This window comes from Prunus persica, chromosome G1 (genome assembly GCF_000346465.2).
Source record: "Prunus persica cultivar Lovell chromosome G1, Prunus_persica_NCBIv2, whole genome shotgun sequence".
In the NCBI taxonomy this organism is placed as follows: Eukaryota; Viridiplantae; Streptophyta; class Magnoliopsida; order Rosales; family Rosaceae; genus Prunus; species Prunus persica.
Genome location: NC_034009.1, coordinates 44,313,688 through 44,325,849, shown reverse-complemented (window position 1 = coordinate 44,325,849; position 12,162 = coordinate 44,313,688). Strand labels below are relative to the sequence as shown.

The following is a 12,162-nucleotide window of genomic DNA, read 5'->3' as shown; positions in this document are numbered from 1 at the left end:
TGATTTTTCTCAAGGGCTTTCATCTCCTCTTTTATAGCTTGGACCCACTTAGGATCTTTCAATGCTTCAGAGACCTTGGTTGGAATATGGATAGCAGACAACTGATGCACAAAAGCCTTAAGTGGTTCAGACAGCTTCTCAGTGGATACATGATTTGCAATTGGATACTTGGATGTCTTGCCAATATCAGGTGAATAACGGTTTGGTGGCTTCCCACGATTTTGCCTGAAAGGTAATTGATATCCAATAGTTTTATCATCTAAATGCACAAGTCTAGTAGGAGTAGTTACCTCAAGGATATTCTCAAGAGATTGGTCTGTTGGTACTGTTGAGTTAGAGGGGGGGTCTTCATCTTGTTGTTCTGTATTGTCTGTAAGTGTGAGACTCGGATCAGAAATATCTTCGCGTGGATCAGGTGGGTCAGGCAATTGATCGCTATGAATGGGCGATTGGTCGCTTTTCGACAGAGAGTAATCTCGTGCTCCAGACTCGGAATGATCAATCATTTCTGTACAAAGGAGAATTTCTTGATTTTCCAAGTTGCTCCAATTATTCTCTTCACTTCGTATCTCCCCCTGAAGTGTAGAATTGGATGATGGGTCATGGAAGAACAGCTCAGATTCCAGAAAGGTCACATCCAAAGTGACATAGGTTCGTTGGGTAGGAGGGTGATAACAACGGTAGCCTTTCTGATGAGTGGCATAACCCATAAAAACACAACGAAGCGCACATGGATCAAGTTTTCTACGTTGATTTTTGTGGAGATGAACGAAAGCCACACATCCAAAGATTCGGGGTGTGAGTACCAAAACAGAAGGCAGAGGTCTGTGTTGTGCAAGCACCTGTAAGGGAGTTTTAAAGGTCAGTACACTAGAAGGCATGCGGTTGATCAGATGAACTGCGGTGACAATAGCATCATCCCAGTGATGGCGAGGAACATGAGCGCCAATCAGAAGTGCTCGGGCGGTTTCAAGAAGATGTCGATTCTTTCGTTCAGCAACACCATTTTGTTGTGGTGTCTGAGGACAAGTCGTCTCATGGATAATTCCATGTTGTTGGAAGTAAGTCTGAAAGTCATGATTGACAAATTCTCCACCATTGTCGGAGCGAAGAATCTGGATTTGAGCATTAAACTGAGTTTTCATCTGTTTGTGGAAGGACTGAAAACAGGAAAACACTTCGTTTTTATTCTTCAGCAAATAAAGCCATGTCATCCGTGTACAATCATCGATGAATGTGACAAACCATCGAACACCAGAAGGAGCAGTGATAGGAGAAGGTCCCCAGACATCAGAGTGAATTAACGTAAATGGAGTAGTACACTTGTTCGTACTCAACGGGTAGGGCACACGGTGACTCTTGGCCAAAATACAAGTATCACATGTGAAGTCAGAGTCCTTGAAACCTGAGAATAAATCTGGTATAAGATGCTTCATATAACTAAAAGAAGGATGTCCCAATCGACGGTGCCACAACCAGATTTGCTTTTGTTTGCTATCAAAGGGATGTGTCACGCTGTTAGCCATGCCGGGACTGAAGTCATCGACATAATATAGCCCCCCTCTCTTAGTACCACGACCAAGAATCTCCTTAGTGTGAATATCCTGAAGCAAACAAAAACTCGGGTAAATGAGTACACAACAATTCAATTGTTCAGTAAGCTGACTAACTGACAATAATTTAGTGGATAAAGATGGAACAAGTAAAGTATTAGACAGTGTGAGAGAGGATGAGAGTGCAACAGTGCCAGCCCCTGTCACAGGATAAGTAACACCATTGGCATTTGCAATACAGGTTCGTCGAGGTTGTGTAGTATTCAGAAAATCATCAGGATCAAACGTCATATGATCAGTTGCACCGGAATCAATTATCCAGCTCATGGAATCAATCTTATCGGAAGTATGGAATCCATAACCAGTACTGGTCATATTGCATTGTCCTCGATCTATAAGAGTAGCCCACCAATTGGGGTAGCCATGCGATTTAAAACAAGTCTCGCAAGTGTGTCGTGGATCACCACAATATGCGCAATCTAGTCCATGTGTCGGGGTCGTTAGTCTAGAAGTCATAATTTGTGCAGCGGAAGATGCATAGGATACTGGTTGAGTAGGAATTGGGATCGGAATCTGAGCCTGAGTCGGGGCCGGAGTCGGAGTCGAAATTGGGATCAGGGTCTGAATCAGAGACAAATTCGGGTTTGGGGTCATCATCGGAGTGGGGGTCGGGGTCGTCTTCGGAGTCGGGGTCGGGGTCGGGGTCGTCGTCGTCATAGTCGGGGTTGGGGTCGGGGTCGTCGTCGTCATAGTTGGGGTCGGGGTCGTCGTCGTCATAGTCAGGGTCGGGGTCGGGGTCGTCAAAGTCAAAAAAGGATCCTGATTCTGGATCAGGTTCAGGGTCAAAGTCTGCATCTGTAGGAGCGGAGCCATCTGGGCACTCAACTCAATGATGGTTGGTGGAGAATGAGAGAAGGAGTCGGTGGTGCTACCTCCATGAGGGTTGAAAAAATCATCAACCCCCATAGCAGCGGCGGGGGTTTGAAACTAGAGTCAGCAATTCCAAGATCGCCGCTCTGATACCATGCTAAAATATGAAAACTATGAGAGAATATTTGTTTGTGGGAATTTTCTGTGTATTCTTCTCCTTGTAGGAGGTCATATTTATAATACAACGAAACCTGAATGGGCAAGTAAATAATAAATTCCTAAATCTATTTGCAGTAGGAAATCAGGAATTAAAGTAAATCAATTACAATTATAATAGGAATTCTTAGTGTGTAAGGAAAGTAAGTCAATATCCACAAGTCACGCCAACAATAATAACCTTAATCACTTAGCTAAAGTTGGTTTTAGCTTTGTTAATAGTGCATCTCAAATCCATGTTCAAGGCAAAAGTTGCAAAATTATCAGCAAAAATTAACTTTGTTTAGCAATTTTTTTTTTTTTTTTTTTATTACAATGAAAGGAAATCAAACATTAACCTAACTTAATACTAACTCATTTCTCGACCTAGTCTCGTAACTTGAGCAAGACAAAAGTTGACATTAACTTGGTTGAACAAATACGAATGCAGCTACTAGCTAGGTGATGTTGATATTTTTGTCCAGTATAAGCATCAATTATTATATTTGAGTCATACGTTTGTGAGCAAAATCCAGTGTCTTTTACAATATGAACAGAATTACAATTGGATAAATGTAATGGTCACAAACCGTCCACAATCAATCTTTCCTGTACTCATCTTCTGTGCGTGTGTGTCGGCAAATCCTTTAATTTGGTATTTACAATCGTAGCAGCGTACTTGAATCACAAGCACTCTTCGGTTTATATGTTCATCTTCATCTACCATTTCCACATTTCAGAAATTGACTTGATGAAACTAAAACGCTAATCAAACTTCTTTTTTTTTTTATGGCCTTTTTCTTAATGATGTTTAAAAGAAGACTTTTATGTTAGAATTTCTTTGACCCTTTGTGGTTATATGAGTGGAGGCCACTTTGTGTGCCTCATGTTATTGGTAGACTCCTATGTACTTGAATTAATCCTTTTGTGGATCCTTTATATATTGACGGTCTTTGTACTTGAATTATCAATGCAATATATCAATTTTTTAAAAAAATACTTAAATTTCATCCTAATTTAGAGAAACAAATTCAAACGATTCGGAGAGGGGGATTTACACAAATATTCATTGAGTGCGTGGGAGTTTCAAACTTCTACCCACATAGGTGAAAGTGAAAAAAAAACTCAATCAACTGAGATATACTTATACTCCACTGGCGCATATGCTTTTGTCTTTATGACGGCCGTAATCACAAATTAATCTTTTGGATCAAATTTACAATTTTATTTCACGATTTGGTATTCTATGAAATCATTTTATTATTCTATTTATTTGCTTATATTTCTAACCAATTTTTGTATTGAGCTAAGTTTTATATTATTTTCGTACTGATAATATTTGAAGAGAGAAAAAAAAAATGAATCATTTGGATCGTCAAATTATACTCATTGGCAAAACTTAAAAGACTAATTTGTTGGCGGTGTGTATGAAAATTTATCTCTCTATTGGCTGATTGCATTTTTTTATTTATTGGAATTATATTTTTAATGTCTTGTAGACAGCTTTACTGTATTGTTAAATACATATTTTTGTTAAAGTGATATCTGGCATTGTAGCTTTTGGAACCCGCATGAAATTGAAAATGAAAACCTGTCCAACTCCAAAAAGTCCCCACCATCTTTTCTGATTTTGATGTATTTCTCCTTTCAGCATCTGAAACCGGCAAGACCCGTGGGCCAACCCAAAGCACAAGTCAGAGCTCATAAGCCCCACAGAATTGTTGTCCCAAACATGCCATTTGATCTGTTTTTACTTTTTACATTTCTGATTTCTGTTTGTTTCAAATATAGATATTTAATGTGAAGCTGTCAGATCAAAAGGTGGTAGCTGGAAGCAATTGATTAAATGTTTAATTGTTAATAAATGTTTAGTAAGAACACAGGCCACAGCCGTCCAGTGCCTTGTCTGGCTGGGGTCATCAACAAATAAAAGTAGATCAAGTCCGCTTTGTCCTACAAACTAATGGTCTCAAGCTCGAGAAAACCTACCTCTTTTTTAACTTCGCCAAAAAAAACTAATGACCTCAAGCTCTAGAAAACCTAACTCTTTCCTAACTTCGCCAAAAAGTTTGTTGTGCCCCAACGATACTGGACTTAGGGCGTTGAAATTGAATTCAATAAAAAGGATACATTAAATATTTTAATGAAAGAAACCCCAAACTCATCTCTGCATTTCTCCAAATCCAAATCTACCATAAAGAGGGGCATCCCATTTTGAGAAACTCCAACGGCTTGAGAATTTAAAATAGTGTAATAGAATTAAGACATACAGCCCGACAAAGAGACTCTGCCATCCCCATTCTTTTGTGATCCTGTTTGTTTTGTTTGTTTGACATTTCTTGTTAGGTAAAAACAATAATGAACGGGAAAAAGTTCACCATCATTGCACATCAAATGTGCAATGCCTGGCTAATCCACATTTAGACCAACAGTTTTTGAAATTATACTAGTGTGTGTTTGTTATTTCTATTTCATAAGAAAAAGTTATAATCAACCGTAATTAACGTTTGTTTTACGATTTTCTTCAGTTCAATTGAGCAATTTTTGTGCATCATCGTAACACCATTATATGATATAATTAATTCATATAATATACGTATAACAATTTTCTTTCTATTGGTATACACATCTCGGAAATTGTGTAATTTTTCCCTAAAAATGAGATATCTACTATGGAGTAATGAGAAATCCATGAGCCCTCTTGGGCTTGTAACTCATTAACTAGGAATCAAGTGATTGTGACAGTTCACTTGTAAGGACAAAGAAGAAGGGAAAGAAGATGATTTTGTAAAAACGTAAATTCTTAATTTTACGGTGGCATCGTCAGGGGAAAAAATAAGTACAGATGATGATTGTGTGTATCAAGCATTCACATAAACATTGTGTTTACTTCAGATTCTTAGGACTCATGGCACAAGATAATAGCAATAGATCATTGGTTTAGTTTCATAATTTCATGCTCTTGTCGCTGCACACACAGACCTTGTTTTGGCGTTGCACAGGTGGTGCCAAATAAAAGTATGTTTCCGACGTCCACGTAGACTTTTTCCGAGGGTACTGGTCTGTGTCGGAAATAAAATGCATCTTGGTGAGATGTTTTTTTTATTGTTGTACCCAATTTTCTATGAAAAAGAATATCAATACCACATTTTTCTGGTGTCTTTGTGGGTCTTGCTCTTGCTGGAAACCCTGGAGGACACACAGTTGCAAACTTGGGGTGGCCCAAAATATCGTAACTGACATTGGGATGGGTAGCAAGTGGCAACTTTGGGCTTGGACTCATCACCCATGGCTCTCCTCCATGTTGTGCAAACAAGAGATCAATGATAGAAACTCTTTACTCACTCAGTGTGTCTGCTTATGGAGCATCTTACACCAATTAGCTTTTAGTTTAATAATATATATATTTTTTAATGCTGAAAGTGATCTTAAGTTCAAATTCGTCTCGTATTAACGAAAATGAAAAAAAAATAAAAATAGAGATGTAGCCTTTTTATTTTCATTGATTTTTTTTTTTCTTTAGGGAAAAGTGGAGTATAAGGCCTTGAATGTTGATTACATAATTACCTTCCAAGTGTTGATAAAAACAAAAAGTAAAAAGTAAAAACCTTCTGTTATATTTAGAGTGGGATACAACTTTACTGTGCACTTCACAGACATTGCCACTACACAACCCCAGGCCTCAACGTTTTAACCCCCTAAAGTATGAGTGTGTCTCTCTTTTCTTAGACTTATTGTACATAACATTCATCAGAGTTAAAATAAAATAAAAAATTTGTAGTGCTTGTTGCAAGTGTCAAGTTTTTTAATTCCCTTACTATTTTTTTCTACTCTAGCTTTTATTTTATTTATTTTTCTCTTAAAGATCATGTCCTAAAGGCACTACTCAGATTCAGTATGTAGTGTGAAGTGGAATGCATGTAAAAGTTCTCCTTTGGTATGATTTTCAAGTTTCAACCCAATTAAATTAACCACCATTATTTTGGTGCATCACTGTTCTTGCATCATGCCTCTCACTTATTACATTAGCACTTAATTACTTGCATAATCAGTGCTTCCGTTGTGGAGATAGTAATAATTGTTTCTATTTGTTCGTGAATGTCACTGTTAGCCAACAATAACCACTAATTTATTATTTTGTGATTTCAGGCGGTGGAGTGGCTTCAAATAAGCAATCCTTTGCCCTACAATGAGGTAAAGTTTTCAAATAAAACATTGACAGCTTTGTTTTCTAGCACTATGTATGCAGTTAAAAGTTAATTATCATTAGCTCCTTTTTGGTATCATGGTAAGAACATAAAACAGCTTTGGAATTTGGAAAGAAGTCAATGATGATAGTTGATAAGAATGACCATAAGGTGTTTGTGGTAATGACCAAATCAGCTTAGAATTTGTTTCCTGCTTTGCTGATTTGCCCTCTTGTACTTGTGGAGGACATATTTGTCCTTAGAATGAAGCTTCTTATATATTACAGCTTTGCATTGCCTTGATACTGATACCCCTGTCTTTTCATTCAAGAACCATTCTCTTTAAACTGTTCAAAGCTTCTAGCTTTTTTCCTTCATGGCCTCTCCACCATGCCAAAAGAAAAATATTTGTCTCCATGAATCTTATTCTGCTAAGAGGACCCCGCACACCACTCACAAAGTTGGACACAGAAAGACCTTGCAAGTGTGCGCTTTGCTCACACGGTTGCATTGAAAACACATGCACATGTTGCCATGAATCATGATATATTTATATGCTTGTCACAACTTGTCTTTCCCAAATGACTCTAGTATGCACCAAATGGCCGACCGATTTTCTATCTCAATGTTTCTATGACATGACTCAACTATTATGAGACTGTTCATTTATTGTATAAGATATGTGTATTTGGATTTTTTTACAGTTCGAATTCGTAATTTAGTGCCGACGTTTTGTGACAGCTAGATTGACAGATTCATCTTTCTCTATTATGACATAGATTAATCATAATTCATTAGATTGTGTTCCTATTTAGCGCAAGTTGGTACTGGAGTTGTATCCTTGGCCTTTTAAAGGAAAATGATAACTGATAAATTTTGGGTTGAACATGATGTTGTCTATAACATGATATAGCTAAGCTATAGAGCAGCAGAAAACTAGCTAGTGATAGAATATTTAGATGAAATGAACTTGGGAGATATGGAATAATCCCAAGTCACACTTAGAATACCTTTAATCATTAAAGATTTTTCCACCTTTTGAGTGGAGGTTTTATGGCTCACTATCTATGGTGAAACAAGCTTGGTGCTTTAACATGCACAAACCTCCTCCATTCCAACAAAAATCAATAAAATTCATGTAGAAAAACAAAACAAGGAAACAACAGGTAAAAAAAAAAAGATTTCCTGCTTTCTCCTCTGTCACAGATGCTCAGCTATCGATCAAATTATCTATCCAATGGATGGCTAACTCAAGTGGCCCCTCCACACAAGAATCATGTATGCCTCTTTACCTTTAAATTCAGAATCAGGAACCTACTTTTTCATGCATAAAGAAGGCTCTCACAATTCATAAGCTTCCACTCCTCACTAATATATGTGCCTTTTCCCCCCCACTCTAATAGGAAAAGAGCAAAAAAGATAAAGAGGAAAAAACAAAATGTACAAAAGCTAGGGAATGATTTCATTTGTTGGTCTGAGATATGGATGCTGAGCTTTACTGTAAAGCAGTTATAGTGACTAAATTCCTCAAATCCTTACAAGAGCAAAAATACAAAATACAAAATAAGGGAAAAAGAAAGAAGATAAAGAGAGTGAGATAAAGAATCTACAAGCCACCCTCATGAAAACTAAGACAGTAATTAGTTATCTTTATGACCAGTCCCCTGATAAGTTTGAGAGGGACCATAGTTATCTGATCATATACTATAATATATTACTTAACCTGGGACTTGGGACCCAAGCAAACTCTTCATGCAGATCATAAATCATATGGGCTTTTGATTTTTGTCAGATTTGATGATTCTTTAGTCTTTGATGACTTGCATGAATCAAATCTGCAAGGGTCTGCTTCAATCAACAACTGAACCACCTCCTTCATGGTTGGGCGCAGAGAAGGAGCCTTGTAGGTACATCGAACGGCAATGCGAAGAACTTGGATCATCTCCTCCTTGAATGACTCTGATAATCGCTTGTCTAGAACCTCCATGGCTCCTTCTTTAGTGTCCACTTTGTTTGAAACCCAGTATATGATGTTCTTGTTCTCTCCAAACTCTGCCTCCACTGGCTTCTTCCCAGTTATCAGTTCCATTAAGACTACCCCAAAACTGTAGACATCGCACTTGGTTGTTGCTTTGGATGAATATGCATATTCTGTCACAGACATCAATTAAATTTAGTGAAACATTCTATGTAATCCATCCAAAACTGATTTGGAGAAATGAGTAAATTAAGCCAAAAGGCTAAGTGACACTATAATAGGATACTGTTGATTTTAGGAACTACTTTTTTGTTTTTTGTTTTTCAGATTGCCTTGTGTCAAAACACAGCTTACTAAAAGTAAATCAAGATATCATGGATATAGTACTTTCTTAGCTTTTAAAAAGCAACAACTTAGAGCAGCCATAAAAAGTTGGCTACAGAAAACTTACCAAAACCAAAATTTAATGCAGATAGTAAGATATAAAAGCGTTTATTATATCATAAAAATTGTCATGTAACTGTGAATGTAAGTTGGGGCAGAAAAATTACCTGGAGCTAAGTAACCATATGTCCCAGCAATAACAGTGGTTGTGGAATCTTTCCCTCCTCTTGCTTGTAAAACCTTGGCTATGCCAAAATCTGCAACCTTGGGTTGGTAATTGACATCAAGCAGGATATTTGTAGACTTAATATCTCTGTGAATAATTGGAGGCATCAGATCATGGTGGAGGTATGCCAAACCCTGCGCAATCCCGAGCGCAATCTGGTGGCGGGTAGGCCAATCCAAATGGATCCAACCTTTGTGAAGGGCATCCCAAAGGTTACCGTTTGGCATGTACTCATAAACCAAAAGGTTGCAGTCCAAACTTGAGAAGTAGCAGTACAGTTTGACAATGTTTTTGTGCCTTATACTTCCCAGAGTCTCGACCTCAGTTTTCAACTCCTTGTTTATGAACAACTGATCTTCTGCAGAATCTTTTGCTTTCCTACTCCACAGCCTCTTCACTGCAATCACATCACCACTGCTCAACTCAATCTTGTATACTGTCCCAGATCCTCCATGGCCTACTATGTTCTTATCAACCATGGCTTCAATGACCTCACGGTGGTCGAAGCTGATTCGATGAAAGCTCTTTACATCATATGAGAAGAATGATGAGGACAAGGTTTCATCATGTTCCACCTCTGCTCTTTCTTTTCCAAACCGGCGCTTTAGAAACAGCAGAGCTCCAATGAGGATGATGACTATTGAAACTGTAACTACCCAGAAAGAATTTAGTTTCTTTTTGGTGAAAGATTGTGGACATGTGGGGAACTTATTTTGATCTGATGAATTAGCATAGACTGAAACACAGAGACCTGGGTTCCCAGAAAAGCTTTCCACCAACCCTCCTTTAATCAATGAAAGAGGAATTGGACCAGAAAGCTTATTGTTTGAGAAGTTGATAGAGTTTGGTAACAACTCACTGAGACTGTCTGGGATATTTCCTGTCAAGAGGTTGTTGGAGAGATCAAGAACATTGAGAGATTTTAGTGAAGAAAGCGAATCCGGAATGGAAGAGTTGAGCTTGTTGCCTTGCAACATCAGTAAATTTAGCTTCTTTAAATTGCCAATTTCAGAAGGAATTGGACTAGAAAGAAGATTATTACTGAGATCAATCTTCACTAGACTGATTGCTCCAGAGATTCCAGGGGGTAGAGCACCTGAAATTCTGTTGCTCTGTATAAACAGTTCTGACAAATTTCTAGCCCTTCCAATTGTATCAGCAATCTGACCACTCAAATTGTTGTAACCCAAATCAAAGATTGAAACATGGGGAAGACTAAGAAGTCCTGCAGGTATTGGACCCTCCAAACTATTATAGCTAAGTCGAAATCGAAGAAGAGACTGGCATTCTGAATAACTCTCTGGTATCTCTCCAGTAAACTTATTCTCCAGCATTAGAAAGTAGAGCAACTTACCTCCCTTGCAAACCTCTGTTGGCAATGGACCAGAAAGACGGTTCTCTGACAAGTCTAGGACAATCATAGGCGATAACTTCCCCAGATTTCTTGGAACTTCACCGGTCAAAGAATTGTCGTAAAGTGATAACATGCTCAGTGTTTTCGAGTCTGCAATCGCACTTGGGATTTCACCTGAAAGGGTGTTGTTGTAGAGTTGCAGAACTTCGAGCTTGGGAAGGCGACAAATAGATTCTGGGATCTTTCCAGTCAACATATTGACGGACATGTCCATGTCTATGAGCTCTGTGAGATTTCCAAGCTCCTCAGGAATAGTTCCACCAAATTGGTTGTAGTAAAGCTCTAATTGTTTCAAATTCTTGAGCAAACCAATCTCTGCTGGAATTTGACCCCCCAGGAAATTTCCACTCAATTCAAGATCAACAAGAGAAGTCATGTTTCCTATTGATGCTGGGATCTTTCCTTGCACCATGCATGTTGTCAAGACCATAGATTTTAGCTTTGTCAGCCTTTGAATATCCTCTGGTAGTTGCCATAAGTTGAAAGCTCCATTCTCATTGAAGTTGAGCACCTCAAGGTTGGTAAGATTGAAAACTGACATGGGGAATTTGCCTTTGAACAAGTTGTAAGACAGGTCAAGTATCCTTAGAAATTTCAAGCGTGAAAAATCTGGAAGCGTTTGGCTGAGGAACAAGTGATCCATGCTAAGCTCTTCGAGGACGGAGCAGTTGGTGATGCTATTCAGAAAGTCACCCTGGAGATTGTTACGACCAAGACGAATAACGCGCAACTCCGGCAGGTAAGAGCAGATGTCTGCAGGAAAGTGGCCGGAGAGTGACCTACCGGAGATATCCATCTTGACAACATACCCTTCATTGTTGCAGGTGACACCAGAGAAGTTACAGTAAGGTTTTCCTCCTGTGATATCCCAATCGGACAAGGAATTGCCTGAATTATCTGAAAGAGACTTTATCATGAGCACAAAAAACTGAGACTGGTTAGTGTTGGTGGTGCTGATCATGGCTTGGGAAGAATGAAAAACCAAGTATATTATAAGGGACAGAGAAAGGCAGTAGGTGAGATGATTAGGAGAAGCCATATTTGAAGAGATCAAAGATGGACAGAGGAAAAAGAGAGAGAAGGAAATAACGGGTAGTTAAAAAACTGATAGTAATTGTGGCAGGGAAGGAGGAGAGGAAGAGAAGAAGTATATAAATGTGATGATTGAGGGGATCATTGGGTGCAGCAAAAACAAGCAGCCTTGATGATGAAAAAGGAGGGTTTGTGCAGTAGAACAGAGTACTGATGTGAGAGAGAGAGAGAGAGAGATGGCATATCTTTGCATAAAGAGGCTTTATGTTTATACTCCACTAGATGTACGTAGTAGGAGAATAACATCAGTGCCAAGTACTTTA

At 38.5% G+C, this 12,162-nt stretch overlaps 1 protein-coding gene across 1 annotated transcript; it reads right to left on the bottom strand.

Moving 5' to 3' along the window:
- LOC18788206 (receptor-like protein kinase HSL1) lies at nt 8,247–12,125 on the bottom strand. Its single transcript, XM_007226951.2, has 2 exons — nt 9,335–12,125; nt 8,247–8,956 (listed from the first exon to the last, which is right to left on the bottom strand). Exons 1-2 carry the CDS (start codon nt 11,844–11,846, stop codon nt 8,565–8,567), a joined length of 2,904 nt encoding a protein of 967 aa, XP_007227013.2. The 5' UTR covers nt 11,847–12,125; the 3' UTR covers nt 8,247–8,564.

Coding starts and splice junctions, on each gene's coding strand:
- LOC18788206 (XM_007226951.2), bottom strand. CDS start 11,846: ATGGCTTCTCCTAATCATCTCACCTACTGCCTTTCTCTGTCCCTTATA. Junction 8,957..9,334: donor ATATGGTTACTTAGCTCCAG/GTAATTTTTCTG, acceptor TGTCTGTGACAG/AATATGCATATTCATCCAAA.